Source organism: Lepidochelys kempii, chromosome 7 (genome assembly GCF_965140265.1).
Source record: "Lepidochelys kempii isolate rLepKem1 chromosome 7, rLepKem1.hap2, whole genome shotgun sequence".
Taxonomy (NCBI): Eukaryota; Metazoa; Chordata; order Testudines; family Cheloniidae; genus Lepidochelys; species Lepidochelys kempii.
In genome coordinates, this window is record NC_133262.1 from 26561256 (window position 1) to 26583857 (window position 22602).

General features: G+C 37.0%; 1 protein-coding gene across 10 annotated transcripts in view; it reads left to right on the forward strand.

Moving 5' to 3' along the window:
* Positions 1 to 22602, forward strand: part of ERC2 (ELKS/RAB6-interacting/CAST family member 2) — an 830030-nt gene that overhangs the window by 422598 nt on the left and 384830 nt on the right. For all 10 annotated transcript variants that reach the window (XR_012159812.1, XR_012159814.1, XR_012159815.1 and 7 more), the window contains one exon: positions 9503 to 9638. Coding sequence is in view for 1 of the 10 variants with exons in the window: in XM_073351518.1 (XP_073207619.1) it covers positions 9503 to 9638 (136 nt within the window). In the remaining 9 variants the exon portion in view is untranslated. The remainder of the gene's footprint in view (positions 1 to 9502; positions 9639 to 22602) is intronic.

Sequence of the window (22602 nt, forward strand, 5' to 3'; positions counted from 1 at the left end):
GAGATTTATATACACACAGACCAGGAAAAAATGGGTGTTTATCATACACATTGTAAGGAGAGTGATAAACACCCATTTTTTCCTGGTCTGTGTGTATATAAATCTCCTCACTGTATTTTCCACTTTATGTATCCGATGAAGTGAGCTGTAGCTTATGCTGAAATAAGTTGGTTAGTCTCTAAGGTGCCACAAGTACTCCTTTTCTTTTTGCGAATACAGACTAACACGGCTGCTACTCTGAAACCAGAATTATTACACACTGCAACGGATTATAAGCAAACTTTTCTTGATTACAATGAATTGAAATGTGTTTGAATAAGAAACTTATGACCACTTTGTCTCAGTTTTCCTAATTTATATACAGTGGCCTGTATATAAGTGATATGCTAAACTTCAAGTGACTTTGACACTAAGATCAGTTGGAGTTTAAGGAATATGCATATAGTGTACTATCTGGGTACCACTTACCCGCTACTGATGGTTGAAATAGTTCTTACAATTAATCTCTACTAACTTTCTCCCACAAAGTTAGTTCCTTAGTTTCTTAAGCTTTCTATAATACTACTGCATTGTTAGAAGCTACAGTGACTGACTGGATTCACTGACTATTGCTAAGCCTGGGAAGCCAACCAGTAACCCTTTATCGTACTGGCCTGTATCACTCCTCTGCATATCATACAAATTCACAGAGAGACTATTACCAGCAAGGATTATATGCTTCTTGTAGAATTAATGTTATTGAATGAACAAGCCATGTCTGTTTAGGCTGCTGCTGTAGTGATCAAGTATTAGATTTAACATCACACACTGAAGCAGGATTCCAGGAAAAACTCAAGACGGGGGCAACTTTCATAGACTTATATGGTGTCTACAGAACTGTATGGAGGGATGGCAAGCAAAAGCCAGCAAAATTATCCTATGAAATGCATCGATAAAATTATTCCACAAAGTTTTGACCAAGTGTAGGTTTTGCATTCTCCTTGGTGACCAGGTCAGCAGGCCATGCACTCTCAGCGATGGCCCACAACAGGGATCAGTTCTAGCACCAGTCCTGTTCGTTATATACATCAGTGACCTTCCCCAAACATCATCATGGAAATTTGTCTATGCTAATAATATTCCTCTGACTACACAGGCAATGGATTTACCCACAACAGAACAAATTCTAACCAGGGCTCTTAAAACCATGGAAGAATATTTCATGCATTGGCAGTTAAAACCACACCCCATGAAGACTAATGTGTTAGCATTTCATCTAAAAGATTGAAAGGCTAGAAAGGAACTGCACAGGGACTTTTGTGGGATGAGTCTTGGTGTGTGACATTAGACTGAAGCTTCATATGCCACCAGCACCTGAAAATTATCCATGACAGAATAAAGATGCATATAAATCTCATCCAGAAACTGGCAGGAATACTGGCATGCAAAACTTCTAGAGACCTCTTCGCTGGCCCCTGACTGCTCCACTATAGAATACTGCTCCCCCATCTGAACACATACATCACTTGTTAATCTTCAACGTAATACACTCATGCAGATCATTACGGGCACAGTAAAATCAATACCACACCACAACTGTGGCACACATCTATCCATCCCAAATTTGTTGTGACATGAGAATCCTTTGGGAGTGCCATTGTATTCGAGGGAATGAGGATCTTCCAGTACATGAAATAATATACTAAATAATATACTGAGATTTCCAATCCAAAAGACCCTTTTGGCTTGCAATGCAAGAGCTCAAAGACTTGAGCTCCTGCCAAAGGTCAGCGGTGAGCAAGGTGGAAGGACACTAACGTCCACAACAAGGACCCAACCAAAGAACCAAATGGCTTTTCACTTCCACTTTGAATCACATCCACGCACCTCAGGTATGGCACCACATCCACACAGGGCAGATGTGCTGACCTCCTCCATAAATGGGGACTGAGGGTTTGTCTATGCAAACATTTAGTTCATGGCAAGCTGAAGTGTGAATCTACCCCACACGAGCCTGCCATGCTCCATCTGCTGCCACCTGACACTCATTAATAGTTTGTTAATGTGCTTAAATCTAGGCCCTTTGAAACAGGATTAGAGCTTGTTATCATTTGCCATTCTGTGTTGCACACTACAGGAAAGAAGCTGGCATAGGGAGTAATGGAGGGGGAAGGTGATGACAAGAAGCATGTAGTTCAGTCAGAAAAGACAAACCCCTTTATAGGGGCCAAATGTAAATTAGTTTATCATTTACTCTGCACTATGTTTGAAAACCATTTTTCATTGGAAGGGTGCACCATAACATCCAATCATACTAAATTGAATAATACACTGCTTACATTCAGTTGAACACCACATCAGACTGTTAGGCCAGAAAGAGACATTTCACAGTGTGCGCGCCCTTTTTCCATGCAGAAATGGTTATATACTTAAGATCTTCCCTACATGAACCCATGTAATTGAGTTGTTTTCATTTGGATTTGCACAATACTTCTAACATATGGACTGGCATACGATTATAAAAATAGAAGTGACTTCATCCAGATGCTGAGAGTATTTTAATAAATGATACAGAACTGTGGGTTTAAACCCATTTTGTTGTTTATATCTAAGAATCAGCTTCAAACTGATAAAAACTTTGTGTATTTCCCCTCACCCCCCACCTCCAATAATCTGGCAGTACAACCTGGATGGAAATATCTCTGCTATTTCTTAGCTCTATGTTGCCTAACTGTTACTGATTATTTGTTGGCACATACTGTTGTGTATTTCATAGCATCAACCTTTCCTTACATGTAACAGTGTGATAAAAGACCGTGTTTAAACTAAATTACTAAATCTATTGTAGTGGACCTGATGACCCAGTGGTGGTGGTTCTCACCATCGTCTGGTGTATTTCTTGCTCTTCAGTTCCAAATCAAATTGAATTGACTTAAATATGATTCTGCATCTTCGGCAGGAGGCAGCTGTGGCACGATATTGGTGGCCTCTTGCGGCTGGGAAGAAAGTGTTTCTCTGTTCGGAACCTTTACTCCTGTCAAATTGCAAGGACATGTCTAAAGGAGAGAGTGTCTATAATAATGCATCTGGGAGCTAGTCAGGGGTGCTCGAATAATTTGTATATGGGGGTGCTGACAGCCATTGAACCAAACTGTAAACCCTGATGGAAACCACTTCAAGCCAGCACCCCTAGTTCCAGCACCTATGGAGCTGGGTTTATGCTGTCCGAGAGGAGTGTTCCTCATCTGGATATGAGATAAGATTCCCCCCTCTCAAAAAATTTACTCTACGTCTCTAATGATGATACAAACAAAAGCCTCGAGCTCTCCAGTGCCCCAAAATCTCAGCTCCTGATTATTTGTCTCAGCCTGGGGGATTTCAGTTTATCATACTCCAGTTACTGGTTTGTGTAACTCAAAATGTGATTGAATTAACCAAAGGGTGATTTAAGCGGGAAACTTTTTGATTGTGTTGCTTAACTGAGCTGAGAAAATAAATTGCTGCGAAGAGGGTTGTGCTTTTTAATATATACAACAACATGGAATGTTGGCAAGCATACGCTTTTCTTGCAAATTCTATTTTCTGGTCTTAGAAGTTGAGTATAAAAGACACAGGTAGTTAATGGGCCTCGAGTCAGGTTACCTTATCTGTGTGTCTTCGTTAATCATCTAACTCCAACAATATAGCACAAGTTTAGTACTACTGTATAGTGCATCTGTCATTCCAAATTTTTTAGTTTTTTGGCTTTATCTTTGACTTTTTGTTTGTTTGTCTGCTGTTTTTATCCTTATAGTTCTGTTTTATCTTTATTTATTTTTCATTAATGGATACCATCCTGTCTTCGTCTTGAACTGTTTTCTGTATGCATATATCTTTGATTTCTTAAATCTGTTTTGAAAATTACAGGAAGATGAACTAAATTCATAGTTAATTCTTAACACATTTAAGATAAGAAATAAACCAAATAGAGAAAACATACATGTTGTAGTACTGAAGCAAGCTACATCGAATCTACCAGTTTGCTAAAAAAGTGTTCACATTGGAGCTGAAGGTTTCAGAAAAGGAAATGAATAGGGAAATTGCACAGCACTCTTGTTGCTTTTAGTTCACTGAGTGCCTTGTTTTATTTCAGAGCTCTGTTCCCCATTTTGGTAAATATCACTGTTGTTAAGTTTGAAGCTGTTAAGCTCTCACCTTCCATTCTGAAGCTCCCTTGGTGAAAACCTAACATTCCTGTACCATTACTTCATCTGTATCAAGTTCTCTGATACCCTGGATAGCAATTTTGTTGGCTATCCTATAAAAGTGAAGGGTATTGAACTTCCCAATAACTGGCCTAAATTGAGCAGCATTTAGGTCATGATAGCTTCCGTTTCTATTTAATGCAATAAGTTACTCTTCCAACTGAGAGAGAGAGAGGCTGGAGGCTGGAAACATTGCAAAGCTGACTGAATGGTCGTAAAATATATTAATACAACTCCACAGACAGTTTCATCAACAACAGCAATAGTTTGTGCAGCGCAAAAAAAAAAAAAAAAAAAAAAGCTTTATTCTCCTGCAAGCATTGGTGAAAGCAGGGTCTTTGTCACAGATCATTTCTCCATCCACTGAAAAGATAAAGAAAACTAACAGCACAAACACAGAGTTCTTTCTTTCTCGATTAATCTCTAAAAATAAAAGTTCTCTTGTTTTTATTATTTTGCTTCCTAGATATTATCATGAAAACCCTTTGATAAAAGCGATTGTGTTGGAAATAATTATATAGAAGGACTTAAATCACTGAAAGTTCAAATACCAACCCATGTGTTTAGCTTTAGGGGAATTTCAGTTAGTTAAAAATGGTCACGAAACAGATGAAAATACTGTATTCTAGGAGGCCGATTATCCACTTGTTAGTAAGCAAATTTACATGTGCATATCTGTGTATGATATTTTGGTACATGCACATCTGCATTTTAAATTGAAAGATTCTAAGGTCTGTGCACCAGATCTTTCTGTAGGATTGCAGCTTTATTTGAAATGTACTTACTGGTGCAGGAAATGAGTCTTTGTCTCATTAAATAAGGTGCATGCTCAGCCAAATTGTGAGCTAGATTATAACCTTATGATCTGGCCTCACTAAAGGGTGATGCACAGTCCAGTGCCCCAGAAGCAGACCAGAGAATTAATCGGGAATCAGAGTCTCGATCCTCCCCTGCTCGCTCCTTATTCTGGAGAGAAGTTATTTTAGCTCTTTTTATAGAGCAGCTTCTTCCCCTATTGTGTCCCAGCTAACTTTTCTGGATGGCTAGTGGCAGGTGGGGAGAGGGCAGAGGAGGGGGAAGGGTCCTACTCCTCCACCCCTTCCTCACCACTTGCTCACAGCAAGGAGTGTCAGGCAAATAGCTCTTGTTCTCTCTCTCTCTCTCTCTCTCCACTGCAGCTGGAATCACAATCTCACCTGTTATGAGTGGGAGGTAGGAGGGGGCCTTTTACCCTATTCCTTATCTGGAGAGCAGAGTAAGGGTTGTGTCAATCTTGCCCACTGAGGGTGACCTCACTTTTTGAGTAGTCCTGCTAATGTGAGTAGCACCACTGAGTGAAAGTAGAGTGGCAGAATCTGGCTCTTAGTGAGAAAGGATTATACAGAAGCTAGTCCTCACTGCAATTAAAAACACGCAACTGGCTCATGCCAGCTGTCTCAGGCTTGCAGGGCCCAGGCTAAAAGGCTGTTTAATTGTGATATAGACATTTGGGCTCAGGCTGCAGCCCAAGCTTTGCGAACCTTCTACTTTCCAGGGTCCAGGGTCCCAGGTCCCAAGCTCCATCCACAGTTAAACACCCCCTTAGGCTGAGCTCTATGAGCCTGAGTCAATTGGCATGGATTTTAACTGCAGTGTAGACACGCCAGATGAGGTCTCAATCCAGCAAAGAGTGTGATTAGTCTGATTAATGTCATTGGGATTAATGTGCTCAAAGTTGCATACCTGCTTAAGCACTTCGTTGAATAGGGACCGGAGTGTACAAGAGAGAGCATTCCAGAGACTTCTAGCAATATAGTTTAAGATTATATTTCTTTTTTCTTTAAAAAATAAACAAATATACAAAATAACCACAATCTAGCAGAGTCTCTCAAAATCTTTCTCAAGAAATGGTTAGCTGTGCATTTTAAGTACCCAGTAGTCAAGGAATGTCAGTGGGGTTTCCACTTGCAACCTTAGCTCTATTTTGTATATGCATATTAGGATGCAATCTTTACTGTGAGCTCTGAGATTACGAATGCTATGCACATATATTGACCTTTACTGCTAAACATCCACCACCCATTTGGCTGGTTATATGTTGCCTCTTATCATAACCCTATACAGCAAGCTGTCCAGAGCATGGATCGTCTTTGATTTGTTTGTATTGTGCCTAGTTCAGTTGGGCCCTAATCCCTGATTGGGGGATGTTGGCACTACTGCAATGCAAATAATAATAATCACATGATCAAAAACTCTTTCTTAAATAATACGTTATAACTTTCATACATATTTTTCTACAGCCTTTGTAAAGTGCCTCTTTCACACAGTGAATGAGGCAGAGCTCTGCATATCAGCTTTGCATACTTACTTTTATATGAAGTTCATCAGTTCTCTTATTGCCATATGCTATGTAGTAGTCAGTAACAGAAGGTGCTACATTGTCTAAAATTCTAGAAACATTTGTATGTTGTATTGTATAATCTGAGAAACAGCATGTGATGCTGTAATATTGCCACCTAACTTCCCATCTTCCCTCCATCTCATGCATGATCAGGACATGTAGGTGAATGAAGGCAGATACAGGGATGGATTTAAGTGGCAGGCTGTAATTTTATTAACTTAACACTGGGGAGGTGTGCTGTATGTCCCACATCTCTCATGTACCAGGCACTGAAGTGATTTCAGTGCAGGGGTTATAGGACTCCCACCATATGACCCATAACTTAGAGTAGACCATTCTCAGTCTAATTCTAGAATTCAGCTCACTTCAAATCCTCTCACCCTCCCTCCTGCAAAGGGGTAGAAGGAAGGTACAAAAGGAGTCTGTGAAGACTTCAGGCTCTCTCTTTCCACAGACACAAGGTCTACCAGTGAAACCCAGGTCTCTGTTATCTTCAGAAGCTGGCCCTTTCGGCTTTTGGCGGCACTGGATACCAGTCTCTCCACTCTGCACTCTAACCAAAACCAATCACCAAGGAACAAACTATTATATGTTGGCATCCATCATTACACGGAAAGGGAGAAACCCTGAGTAATTGAAGATTTGTAACGGATAAAGTTCCAGTTTCTTACTCTGCCATCTTAACTTCTAATTGATGTAATATAGAGCATTTATACAGTCTCACACTGGTAATATATCTAAAAAATACATTGTGTGAAAGAACATTGCATTACCAAGGATTTATCGGGAGGTCTTCCCCAGTGCTGGAAGGGAAAAAAGGGAACATGTCAAAAAAGGAAGGAAATCAATATCATGCTCTGAGTCCTGTTTCAGTCATTGTTAGTTTCTTGTACATCCCTGCCCTTGCCTTCAACAGTATTTAAGAGATAGTCATGTAATCTGGTTGCTGCTGCTTGACCCAGAATATATGAGATTGCCCAACAAAAGTGACCTTGGGCATGATTTTCCATTGCCCTGCACCTTGTGTAGTCCCTTATGCCAGTGCAAAGTAAAAGTAAAATGCTGTCAAATCATGATGTTAGCCTTTTACACTCATTTTTCACTGTTGCAAATGACTAGGTAAGGTGCTGAGAGCAACAAAGAATCAGGCCCTTTTTAGTTTTGCTTGGTGGAAAAATAGAGGTTTCAGCTCCCTTGTCTACCAGATTTATTTTCAGAATAGCAAAGCCCTTCTTCAACCTGTGTGGCTGGACTGAGATCTGGGGAAAATTCATTTAATTTTATAGTACTTGCAATAATTAGAGTTCTATATCTCTGATCAGACAGCATTGTTCCCTGAAACTTTTTAAGGCTTTTCCTAGTAGAAATACATTAGGCTATTTTCAAGTAGTGTTGGTTTTTAATTTAACTGCTTTTATAAATTCTTACTCTTACATAGTTACTGGTGATTTTTCCATTAATAATAATAGACTATCTGTTGTATAATGGTGCTGTACCTACAAATTTGTTCTATGCCATTCTTTTCTAATTTTTTTTAAAAAAAAGCATAATGACACTGCTGTTTCCTTAAGATTCACCGGAAAGTTTGTAGTGTAAATAATAAATGGCAGGACCCATTGTGGGAAGTAAGTGGCACTGTCAGTAGAAAACAATTAAAATTATAAAACATGGCCCAATTGTTGCAGCATCCTAATATCTGTGCAGCAAATGTACATTGTAACTAGACCTTTTCTTAAAGTGTCCACTGCAGAAGCAACTGGGGAATTTCCTTATAGACACTGGAAAATATCCCCTTCATTTGGCAAAAAAGGATTAGCCTGTAGATCTGATTAGGAATTTGCACATGACTTTATTATTATATAGATAAAAAGAAGCAAATTCCTCAGAATCAAAAGAAAGTCAAAGAAAATAATATCTAGGAACCCAAGCAGGTAGAAAACACAGCTCTAAGAATTTTTTCAGAGTTTGACATGACAGTTGCTGACGATGTAGGATAAATGGCAAAAAAGTGTTTTACCCCATTATCTAGGGAAATATTCTAAGTACAAGAAGCAGGAGAATTCTGAATATTTTAATAAATAGGATTCCTAGTGAAATATGAGTCAACTTTGAAACAATTGAATAATATAATTTTTAGCTTAAGTTGAGCTCAGTCTTAACAAAATGTTTAATTCTGAGAAAATATTTCTAATTTCATGAAATGCTAGCCAGGAATGATTTATTTACTTAATTCCTTTGTAGAAATCAGAATTATGTCATTTAAAAACATAAGGCTCCTCTGGTTTTTATCTTTTTCCCCCAAAAGCCATCCATAAATGAACTGTAAAAATATGAATGTGCAGCATACTTCAGCAAACAGCACAGCTGGAACATTCAGTATACTTTACCTATTATTTCCCTGTATCTTAATAATTAAATATTACTGCAAGGTCCAATCCTGTAATCCTTATTCAGGCAAAACTGTCTGAGAAGTCAGTGCCTGTGTGAAGACTGCAGGATCTGGTCCGTTGTCAGAAACTATTCTTTTTGAAGCAGGCAGCTTCATAACAAACACATTCAGCCAAACATACAACAAACTCTTCAAAAAAAATTCTCTACTATGTCATGTATGACAGCAATATCATGAGATTATACATCTATTTTAGCATAAAGAGTGTTTGGAATATGTCTTGTGAGAAGGTTTCAAAGATGAAAATAATCTGTGGGCCAGAATATTTGTTTTATCATTGGAAATTTCATTTCATCTAGACCATTTTGATATATCATTTTAAAAACAGGATAAAATGTTATGTTTTAAACGTGACGTCTGGTGATAAATCATGTTCACAAGTTTAAATTGGAGCAAGAGATACGTGATTGTAGCCATCAGAATTAACGGACATATGCATACAATTCTTAGACACACGAAAGATCAAAACAAGAAAGTGGCCAATCTGAAGCACAATCAACAAATGGAAAAAAAGAAGAATGCGCAGTTGCTGGAAGAAGTTCGTAGGCGAGAAGACAATATGACAGACAACTCTCAGCACTTGCAGGTGAGCCGATTTCTTAATTCATAATTGTATACTGGTTTACTAATTACACTTTAAAATTGCCAGAAAAAGTATTTTTCCAATTTATGTGTTGTTTCAAAGATGCATAATGGGTCTGAACCTGCAACACAGTGATCACTCAACTCCCATCAGAGGAGGCATTCATAACCTCACAAGATTAGGTCCAATATGTGCTAGAAGGGGATCTTCCATGCAATGCAGAATAAGAAGACTCTGAATGAGAATTTGCTAAATACATTAAGTATTAATCATAGATATGAAATGCTGACAACTTGATTTGAATTGAGAATTTTAAATCTGTATAGTATAGCCATACAATTCTCTCTTACATTTATTTCACTTGCACTCCTTGGAGCAAATTCTGCACCCATTTATACCTATGTGACCCGACTTATGTATGAGTAATTTGAAGGAATGCTGAGTGGAATCTATTGGTCTTCTCTTCAGTGTAACATCATTTTCCCTTAGTGTAAAGGAAAGAAGGATATTCCATTTCCATTTCCTGACTTATCTCAAAATGAAAGGAATGTGAACGTATTTTTTTGTTTTGTGTGTTTTTCCCTGTAAAATAATTATAGGTTAAGCATTATATTATTCTTACACACACACACACACACACACACACACACATATATATATATATATATATATATATATATATATATATAAAAACATTCAAAGATTTAAAAACAAGTATCACAAGGAAAAAGCAGAGCCTTCATGAACCAACAGATCCTCATTTTTAAAGACAGGTTTTTACCTTGGTTTCAGAAGAGTTTATACAGTTAATGGATCATCAAAATTCAGAGAGAAAGATTCTGCAAGATAATCAGCTGATACAATTCAATAATACAATGGGTACAGACGAAGTAATATTGTAGCAGAGACTAACACATCATTTTGATACCTGCATTCAGTTATTATTTAGCCTTCTCTGACAATTGACTAAAAATAACCTCTGATCAAAAGTATCTAATATTACAAAATTCTGTGAACCACATGGGGATACCTGGAATCAGTGTGTATAGGTAAAGTTTAAGTTACAGTACTCCAGGTGCTTGTTTGCTTGATCTGGTGGTATAGTGGCTCCCTGAATGGTTTCTAATAGATGAAATTTGGCCTGCATGTGCTATGTTCTGTATTGTGTTTCCAAGTATGTCTGTGTGCAATATGGAGAATTTAACACCACTATTTGCTACCTAGTGTAGGCTCTACAACTGCTAGATATGTCAGAATCAGATATAGGAGATTATATATCATCCAAGTTCTTGGAAATTTTATAAATTGCAGTGTTGTATACTGCACTGTACTATACTATCTGGGGTTTTAAAAAAAGAAATCATGAAGTTTATGTAGGTTTACCATGGACCATGTAATTTATAAGGATAAAATTAGATTTCTATAGTACAGAATTACCATTTAGAACACTGAATTAGTTTTTATAAATTAATTTATCCCAGTAAACAGAATCTGATTTAATAGCCTGAGAGCGCTTTATTTTTGCCATTGATAATTCAGAAGGCTGTTGTGGTGGAAACATTCACTAAAAGATAGTTTCAGAACTCTCTTTCTAAGTCTTTGATGTGGTACCCTCAGAGAAAACCATGTGGAGCTTTCATATCTCTCTCATTTTATCTTCTTATATATAATTATAATGTGCCCATCAAATAGTACCAGAGTGATACCTTGGCTGAATTTTCAAAGAATAAGCTGCGCCTCGGATATATCCCTCTTCTGCAACTCAGTTGCTATCAAACATTTGCCAGTAATTAATTATGAAAATGTTAAATAATTAAGAACAATTATTTTAATATTAATATTCTTTATATTCATTACATTAATTTTTCATTTAAAATGTATATTTTAGAAGTCTACATGAGGCAGAAATAAATGTCCGCTATAATGTGTTTAATTCCTGTATAACAGAATAAACTTACCTTGAGAAGGAATGCACCATATGTGGTTATCTTTATCTGGAAATTAAAAGATGTGGTGTTTCCGTCCTGGGTGTGTTTACAACTTTTGGATACTTGTTTCTGTAAACAACAATATACCCAGTAATAGTATATGTGGCATATTGTAGGTAAAAAGAGAGGGAAGTCTGATACAATTGTTCAGAAAAACTGAATGACCTCTTCCTAAATGGAAAGTGCTTTAACTTTCTCTAACATGAGGGCCTTATTCACATGGGACTGTGACCCACAGGTTAAAGAGGCATTAAAAGATCTGACAAAACAAAAAAAGAGGTTAATCTCTCTCAGACCCGGCTTTCGCACTGGTCCTTGAAAGTTACCTCACTGTTGGTAGCTTGATTTCTGAACCACTAGGTGCCTTCTGACATCACTGAAAGTTGAAGGTTCCGAGCATCTTGAAGGAGACGCTCAACACTTTGCAAGATATAATGTAATGTGAGTAAAAGCCAGTGATACCAAATCTTTATTTATAACTTGGGAATTGACATTATAGGGCATCTTGATCAGAGTAGTATCCATCGTGTAGAGTTAGACTCTGCATGGCCCTAAATGCACATGTGAAGGGTCAGGGTACAATGAGCTTCCATCTCCCTTTGGGCAGTTGCAATTCCTGCTTTCAGGAGGAGTGCTGGATTGTACCTTCTCTACTCCCTTGGAAGTGAAAAGGAGGTGGGGCCATGGCTTTGCCCCTTCCCACCACAAAGCACCAGCCAGCAGATCTAGCTGACTGCACAGGGCTTACTGATATCCTGAACCACACAAAGGCCTTAGAAGCAGGTCCACAACCTCTATGTGCTTGAAACTCTGGGACAGACTCTGCTGCAGAATGCTTATGAGTGCTTTCTCTGGGGAGAGGCAGCTCAACACTGCTCCTTACTATGGCACAATCTAACCCATAAGTAAGGTGATCAGGGTCAGTCCTAGTGTTGTCCTGTTCCAGTGAAATCCAAGTTTTATCCTGGTTTTACTATTAGCTGACTGGCTATCTGGATAACTTTTCCTCACTCCTTGCTCTCACTTCTTTCTGTCCACTCCCTGTTGATGTCTGTTGTGCTTTCACTGGACTAGATGTGTTCTCTCTCTGCTGTCCGCTCCCTCAGTGAATTAGACTGTCTCTCATTCCATTGATTAGGGGTGCAAAGCAGGTTGGATTAAAGGGCAAGTGTTCAAAAGCAGGTAAGTGAGGAACAGAGAGCTCATAGAAACCAATGTCAAATGTAAAAGAAATCTTTGAAATGTGAAATGGAGATCTTTTGGAAATACAAATGGCTATGTTTATAGAAAAGACTAGACTGACCCAGAGCGCTTGCACTAACTCAGAGGTGATTTTGATTGACATCTGAGGCATCTGACTGAAGGGGACTTGGACTTAAAACTTTAGCACCTCATCATATTAAATAATTTAATTTATTTGGCATAATATAAATACTCCTGCAAACTTAGTTACGAAGAATCTGGCTGGAGGGATGCAATACAGCTGCTTTCTGCAGGTCTCTGAGCTTTTGACTACATTTGTGAGCATACTGAATTTCTACTGTGTTCGGCTTTTGCTTTCTAATATCTGTGTTCTAAATGATACATATTGTAAATAAATTAGATTATAATGAGGTAACTTGTGTCTACTCATTTTCTCTCCCAATGAGGAATTAGCCCACTGCTGGAATATGGATATTTGTTATCAGTTGGAAGGTATGATAATATTTTATATCAGTAGATAGAATTTGAACCTGTGTGGCTTCTGCTTAAATCCTTTTTAGTGAAATGGGCACATAGTGAATTCATAGATGTGATTTTAGTGTTGTCCCAACGAACAACCAGATAAAATGGAAAACATAGTTAATCTTTATATTAAGGTTTCATTTATAAATAGTATATAAATAGTTAATAAATTATTTGTGGATGTTTTAATACATGGTGAATTAATTCTTATACATTACTATAGAGTCCAATAGCTCAATATGTTGCTTTATTCATGTGGCTTATATCCCTCTGTAATACCTTCTACTGGATGTGCTTATAGCACATATTACTCATGTCTGTATATGCTTATAACATCTGTTAAATTATTAACCTTTTATAAACCATTTAAAAATGCAACCTTAATGTAAAGAGTGACCTAAAATTCTTTGACCAAGTATAATAGATTCTTGATAATATGTGAGGCCATAGCCAGCTGGCTGTGGCTCCAAGGGTCTAATATGTCAGTTCAGGACACATCCTGTGCTGGAGCACAGTGTAGCTCTGGCCAGATCCCCTTTCTCCCCAGGTAGGGCTCCTACACTGGGAGCTGGGAAGGAGTTGGTGCGGGAGACCATAGAGCTGGCTCTAGGCTACTTGGAGATTCCCCTAGGACAGTGGTTCTCAAGCAGGGGCATATGTACCCCTGGGGGTAGCAGATGTCTTCCAGGGGGTACATCAGCTCATCTTGATATTTGCCTAGTTTTACAACAGGCACATAAAAACCACTAGCGAAATCAGTATAAACTAAAATTTCATACAGATAATGACTTGTTTATACTGCCCACTGAAATGTAAGTATTCAGTTGATTTATTTTATAATTATATGGTAAAAATGAGAAAGAAAGCAAGTTTTCAGTAATAGTTTGTTGTGACACTTTTGTATTTTTATATCTGGTTTTGTAAGCAAGTAGTTTTTAAGTGAGGTATAACTTGGGGTTAAGCAAGACAAATCAGACTCCTGAAAGGGGTACAGTAGTCTGGAAAGGTTGAGAGCCACTGCCCTAGGGAAAACCCAAGGAAATAAGTTAGCTGGATTTCCATCTAGTTTACACAGCTGAGAAGGTCCCTAAGACTGCAACTGCTTACTTGCTATGTGACGGGTTTCAAGAAATTCAGAAGTCAGTAGTTTCTGTGAAACCTCAGCCTCACAACAACATCAGTTTCTTCCTGAAATTTAGAGGTCTCATGGCATCCTGTGAGTATACGATACTCTTCACTTGGCTCAGGGTGAGGCACCTTCAAAGCTGGTTAAGAATTGAGTATCTTTCTTGGCTTGACAATCTCCAGCCTTTAGTGATCATGTCTCAGAAGATTCTAGACCCCCTATTGTGGTGGACAATGCCCAAGGACGTCTGCTGGGGGAATTCATTTCAATCTCCCTTAGCTGTTGGCTTAAATTGTGATTGATGTTTCAGGCATAACTTTAGGGTCATATTTGGATTGCTATAAAATTTAGGGGCCTTCAGAAATATGAAGAGGCCTGACTTCAGAATAATGTCTTGGAAATTAAGGTTACTTATATAGTTTTCAGAGCTTTCCTTTCACAAATCAAGGGCAGACCAATGCGAATCCTGAGGCACACCGTGTAAACACTGGCCTATATTACTGAAATAGTAAGAGAGGGAGGAGCTGCCCATGTCCATTTTGTCAAGAAGCTGTGTGACTTTGAAAATGGTGTATCAAGCATCCCCTCTCTTCCCTGGCTCTTCATCTGTCTTGCAAGCAGATGACTTGAGCAGAAATTATAGTGATCAACATGGATAGTCTCTCAAACTCTTCGTGGTGACTTCAGTCTTTTCATGGATGACGAACTTCTTAAATACTTTTCTTTACGGCAAGTGGGAACAAGAAATATACTTGTTTGGGTCTACAGAATAACAGGGATGCTGGTTTTCTGACTAATATAGGAAGTTGTACACATTCCTTCCTCTATCGTTGTTGTTATGTTATTGATAAATGGGAAAAGAACTGTGCTGGAGTTGGGGGTGTAGCTCTGTATATTTCTTTTTATTGAACATTGGTTGCATGAGGGATCATACCATTGCTTTTTGAAGGGTCGTGACATCAATGCCAAAAGTGCATAGGTCCCTAGGAAAACTTGAAAGTGGTTATACTGGTAATCTGTGTGAAGGACTGCAGCTATTACTGTTGGTAAGTACCCTCTCTTTCTCTTTAAAAAAAAAACACACAGTAGTTCCTGCTACATTTTAAACTTTATTTTAGAGTAAATTATGCAGTTTATTGTGGATATGGGATCAACAGATGGCTATCAATACACAGCTTTTTCAATCGTGAAATTAAGCATTCAAAGAAGGAAGATTTTTACTCCCCTGACTATAAAGCCAAAGATCTGTTTACATTTTGAAGACAAAATATTATCAAAACATGTATAGATATCTGAGATCATTATATCTGTTTATGATTTTTTTAATTTGCAGTTGAGAGGTTTGTTTAATTTGAGTATTTCAGTTTTTCCCCTGGCCCTCAAAAATCTTTGGTTCAGTGTTAAAGTTTTTTGCAGCTTTCCACAGAACTTCTCAAATCTATGTTTTCTGGTGTGGATTCCAAGCTGTAAAAAGTTTGAAAAAAACCTCAACTATTTATCTTTCTGTAGTTCTCCTTTCTCTTTTATTACAGGGCAAGCTTTCATGCTATATTGTCTAGATATCAGAATAACTCGCCAACATGTGTTATGACTTGTTACTTTCAGCAAACTAATTTGCTTGCTAATAAATATTGAGTTCCCAATCCTCTCAATAAGAATAAAATTAAGTTTGTAAGGCAACATCCAGTTAAGAATGCTTACAGACCATCTCCTGTTTTGATATACTAATTATTTATTTTTGTAAAAATATGTTGATTGATTTTTTTAAAATAGGAAAATACCTTTGCTTGCCAGAAGGAGGCTTAGCATGTCTTGATGTGACTTGTATAGAGGAAGATGGCAAAATATTATCTCCCATCCTGTGTGATTCCAAAATTTTCTCTTATTGATAACTTGCCGTTCAAGTAAACAGCACTGTTTTCCAATAAGTGGATGACTGATTTTGTAGATGTCAGTTTTCTCTCTCTCTATCCTCTAAAGAGGAAGAAGTAAATGGCAGGAACTGGGGGAGTGGAGAAAACTGGCTAAGAATATAGATTAAAATACTCCCATAATCACATGTGTTTATAAAAACTTATACACTAAAACAATGTAAAGGTATCTCAGACATAAAGAAAATCTAAGGTCAAGTCTTACTTCAACCAGTTCCATAATTGCTTGAATACTGCTAATGAAGGGACTGGACATAGCCATTACCTCACTGCAGCATGGCCTACGCACTCCCTCAGAAGCATGAGCCACCAACAATCTTAAATCACAGCAGAGTGTCTGGAAACCAAATACTTTAGTCTGAAACTAAATACTTTTAAAAGAACTCTAAAGTATCCAGTGGACCTCACAAACTGTACGGTGATTATAATTTTATTTGAAGAGTATCTCATGTGCTCCAACCACAATATTAAACAATGAAAATTTGCACATAATACTACACAAATTGTTCTTATCAAATACAAAGTAAATTATCAGAATAACTTTCATAGGAAACATTTCTACTTGTGCCTGATTTACATCTCATAAATGTAGAATTCCCACTATAAAATTTGATCAAAAACATGACATATTATATTCATGCTGAGCACAATAACTCAGTTGTGTGTGTGTGTGTATTTATCTAAACAGCAACACACATACATGTCCCAAGGTAGATTTTTGGGCCAGCAGGAAGAGAGAAGTAAAAAATGTTCATTGCCTATTTTGTTCTGATCTGCTCAACTTCAAAATCTGTTTCTGTCATTTTCCCCTGAGATTTATTTTATGAAATTTTTTTGCCTCCTTTGTAAATTTAAACAAATAAGTTAATAATAATTCTCCTGAAAGCAGGTTGAGTAGAAGAGAGCAGAGGACCATATCATGAAGAGAGATTTTTCTTTGCAGAGATTTCCTTTTCTTTAAGAGCAAAATCCAGGTTAATCTGGAATATTGTAATCTGGGATTTCAGTTTATCCACAGTACTATTCCTTTAAATAAATTGTTCTCCGCTATTTGCAGGCTAGCAAAATGGTTCTAGGTTTGTAGAAGTATGATTCTCGGCATGTGAAAGTCTGTAGACACCCATTCAATTAAATTAGGTCCCAAGTGATTTAACTCAGCACTAAACTGTTTTGTGCTCTACAATTCCATTTACTCTAGGACCCCAACAATCCTTCAATCTTATTTACCAGTTTGTTGACACATTGGTATAATTTCTACCACCCTAACAGCATTAGAAATAGAAGATACATTGAAGACAGAATGTGTTGTCACATCTCATTTCTCTAGTCTTCTTAAATTAAAATATAACCAAAACCTAACCAAGTGGTATACCTGATGTACATTTATTATGATATGCTGTAGAAGGAATTTTCTTTCTGACATGTCAAAAACAGTGATATTAAAATGTTAATAAAAAGAGAAGATTTGAAGATGAGATGAAGTATCACAAACAAATACAACAGTGTAATCTATTTAGAGATAAAAGAAGCAGTGTGACTGCATTACACAAACAGATGTCAGTATGCATTTCTGAATTTTCAAACAAGGTAGGATGAAATCCCATCCATAAAATTACAGCTTTGTAGTGATTAACAAATTTATTTGAGTATAAGCTTTTGTGAGCTACAGCTCACTTCATACTGAAACACACACTGCTCCCATTTTCAGGACTCTCAAAATCATAAGTTATTGTATTCAAATTTAATTTTAATTTAGAGACAAGGTAGGTGAGGCAATCTTTTATTGGACCAACTCTGCTGGTGGAAGGGACAAGCTTTTAAGCTTCACAGAGCTTTTCCTTGGGTCTGGAGAAGATAACCAGAGTGTCACAGTTAAAACAAGGTGGGATAGGCTGTTAAGCATAAGTGGTTCACACATGCTGTAGCGAGACCACTTAGAATAAACTCTGCAAGTAAGGGTTAGCATAATTCACCCCTCTACTGGGAACTAAAAACATGGACTTAACAGAGACACTGGTTTTATGGCTCATCACAACAATTTGTAACACACCCTACTGCTTGCTAACCCTTAATTGCTCATTTCATGCTAATACATCCCTTACAGCATGTGTGAACCCCTTATGCTTAACAATCCATACCACCTTGCATTTAGCTTGGACACTCTGGTTACCTCCTCCAAACCTAACAAAGAACTCTGTGAGGCTTGAAAGCTTGTCTCTCCACCAACTGAAGCGGATTCAATTCAATATTACCTCACCCATCTTATGTCTCAAATATCCTGGGACTAACATAGCTACAATGACACAGCAAACAAAAGAGTTTTTAACTCATGCATTTATCTGAAATTGGGTCTCTATCCATCTCAGAAAGAAGATGTAGTATCTTGAAGGTTTTAATAATTCTGGTTATTTTGTGTAAATACAATTTTGGGCTTTCAGCCATTGGCTTTCATTGTGTGGGAAGAGGGAGCTGAGGTTAGGATTTTGCCTTTCAGGATACAATTCCTCCTTGATCTTCCCTCATTGTGAAAGGGGGAAATGCATAGTGTGTTATACCTTTGGTTGTTTCAGCCCTTCTCTACAGCTGCCTAGCTACACAAAGATGGGGTGGCGAAGGGGAAGGGATTGAGAAGAGGATTAGCCCACATTCTTCTCTCTCTTCCCACTGAATTTTAAGTGGTGCATACCCGGGGGAAATGAGGGGGGCACAAGTGCACTAGACCTTGGACTTTGTGTAAGTGGTGGAGGAAAGGCTGTTTGTGCCTTCCCCTCGGCATAAAAGCCATGGACAATCTGGCCTATTGTCTGGAGAGCTTCTAACTCAGTTGCTGACAGCATAGGTTAAAAAGCTACTCACATTTGGGAAGATAGCAGAATTTAGGTTCATCACTATATATATAAAAAGGTTGTTTTCCTTTCTTCACTCATGAATTAATACAAAAATTAGAGAGCTGTGGTAAAGATCTGAAGGCAGAATTTGAGAATGTGTCAGGTTTCAAATATATCCGCGTTAGAGTTAGAAAAGAGGCCTCTCTTTAAAGCTTCTGAAAATCTGTTTTGGAAAAATGTGGGGGTAATAAGTTCATTGATTATTATTAAAACGCGTGACAGTTTTGCTACCCTGAACCAGGTACCTGTGCTACCTGAACATATCTGTGGTTAAAGCTGCAGTTTAAGACAAGATTATAGATCCTGAGGCTCATTACTATACCTGGGGCTTTAGAGCTCTAATGTAGTAGCCTAGCCTCCACAGAAGAATTTTCAGCACAAGTTTCTTTTCTGATGTTCACACTAAATTTTCATTACTTAAATTGGATACATTTTTCCAGGTCTTGGCAAATACTTTTTGGATAAACAAGCCAATTTCAAGTCCAAATGGGCAATCTTTGTAATTTTTGGCTTTCTCCATATACTGTCTATTGAGTTAATGAACTAACATATGAAGAAATGTAAAAGCCAATATTTTATGCCAGTTTTCTGTAATACATCTGCAAAATTCTTTTCAATTTATTGCCTGAAAACTGAAGTATGTTCTTGTATGCTTCCGTTTTCAAATTATAGGTTCCTTAGGGATTGTAAAGTTTCTTCTTTTCCAGTGGTTAAGCTGAAGTGTGATCAGTTTAAAAAAAATAAGGAGCGTATATGTATTGAATATTTTTACCCTTTATAAAACAAGAGGTATGAAAAGAAAGAGCCTAGCATGGTAGATTACACAACTGTGCACATCAGTGATTTGTTCCTGGGCATTTGTTCCTTTGCCATTTCTCTGCTTCTCTAATTATAGTTGAATTTTGCCAGGATAGGAAGTGTAACTAATAACTTCAACCTCAAAAATGTCCAGGCCTCAGCAAAATGTATAGTTTATTATGAATTTCACACAGTTCACTGAGGGATTTTTCCTTCAAATATCTCTGGGGGAAAAGCAGTTGCATTTTTGAAAGCATTCATCTTGTATGCATACCTATAATATGCACATATTTATAATATATATTTTATTTGTTTTTTAAATTGAGGAAATTGCCTCCACTATGATGTATTGTTTTTGTTTTGATGTTGAGACTTTGTACTGAGATTTATGATGGGAGTCATAGAAAAGCTGAATCTGCTTCTGATGTTTTATTGCAATAAGTTTAAAAAATAGCATACTTACAAAATCAGAATAATCAAAATAAATACATTTAAAGACACAGATAGCTTACATACATTTGAATATTAATTCAGATTGTTAACATGAATGAACACTTAGGCATTTTCTTTTCTTGGGCAGTGGAGATTCCATAAGTTCTGGATAAATTCCATATGTGTTGCTGAAATGTGTGTTGAACTTCAGCCAATGTTTTAAGATTATGCTGAAGAGAATTTTTCTAAAAGGTTTCAGATGAAGAAAAGTTCTAACTATTTGAGAATCTACAGAGGGCAGAAAGGTTGATTGGTAGGTCTGAGGATCAATACCAGAAGTGTTTTTCTTCTTTTGGGATTTGCTTTGACATTTGTTTTCATTGCACAGTGTAATTCCCAGAAGCCAAAACGACTTTTATTATAAAAGGTCCCTATAGACAATCTATGAAAATCGTATTTGAAGATCAGTTTCGAGTAGACTTGCAGTCTCTTAAAATCCTTCTTTCTTTGTAGTAATTGATAGACTGACAGAAATGACAGTGTTCTGTACAGTGTATTTTTAACTGACCATTTACAAAAATATGTAATATCTTGTAACTACAATTGTTTTTTCATTTCATATCTTCTTTTTCTTCACCAACAGTTATTTACATATACATATTCAATAACTTGATTTTATTCTTAAAAACATGTTAATCTCATTCAGGATTTGTGACTTAAGCCAGGAGTACTACAGAACATTATTAATACTTCACTATAACAACCATGGTAATATTATTTGCACTTCTGGAGCATCTTTCATCTAAAAGTCTGAATGTAGATTTCCCTGTCTTAGCAGTGCATCAGAAATAATGATTTTTCTTATTTATTAATTTATTTGTTTGGCAAGCATATATTTCCCCATATATTGGCCACCGTCAGAAGACAGGATACTGGGCTAGATGGACCTTTGGTCTGAACCAGTATGGCCATTCTTATGTTCTTATGAGCTATGATTTTAGGTGGGATTGCCCAAAGAAACACAGCGGAAATAGACCTAAAACCTGGATCTCCTGACTTTTAGGACTTAAATCCATTAAGCAATACAGTAAGATATCCTGATATCACAAACTAGGTTTTACTCATATATTCCAGTTACAGTTACTTTAAAGTCTATGAAAAATTATTTGAAAATATTTGCATGTTTCATTAAACAACATTTCTAATGACTATTTCTAATAAGGGTACAGTTTATAGAACATATGCTTTAATAAATGTTTTGAAAGATGTATGTAATATATATTAATGGGCACTTTAAGAAAAATAGTTCTCGGGGAAAAAAACCCTAAAACAATAAGAAACAGGGAAAATTTAATGTGATACACCTTTTCCCCCCCCCTGAGTATTTATGTAATAACTCACACATGTGGGACTCCTGTAATCTCCAGGGGGAAATCACATTCAGTGTGTATCAAAAGAAATAGTTCGGTTAAACCAGCTCTCCCTACCAGCAAAAATTACCACAGGTTTACAGTGAGATATAGTTGCAAAAGGTTAGTCAGTAGGGCATCTGCGAATCAAGTCATATGTCAACTCTACATCAATAACCTCATTATAATAGATGTTAGTATTTCAGCACATCACAGTCCAGTGTAGCAAAACACACATTGCTAGCTTTTTAATGTTAATTTTGACTTATAGTTTGTCCAGTATCTTGCTGTTATATATTTAAACATGGTAGATTATATAAATTATAATCAATGACAAAGACAATAATTTAGACTGAAATTCTGCAAACAAAACTGCAATAAAATGTCTGAACCTATTTTTGTAGTTGTCCTTCATTTAACACAAATTTGGGAAGTTTTACTGTGTAATGTAAAGACAGTTTCATGATATAGATTATCCTATTTACCTGGTTTATCAGAAACGATGCTTATGCTGAACTTCTTTTTGCAAGCAAACCCGTTTTCTTTTATTTGCTGACATAATTTTTCAGGTGCTATAAATATAACTATTATATAATATAATTAGCTATATACAGCAAGAATTTAATGGAAAATACTTTGCTTCACTTTCATTCAGATAACAATGTTTTTC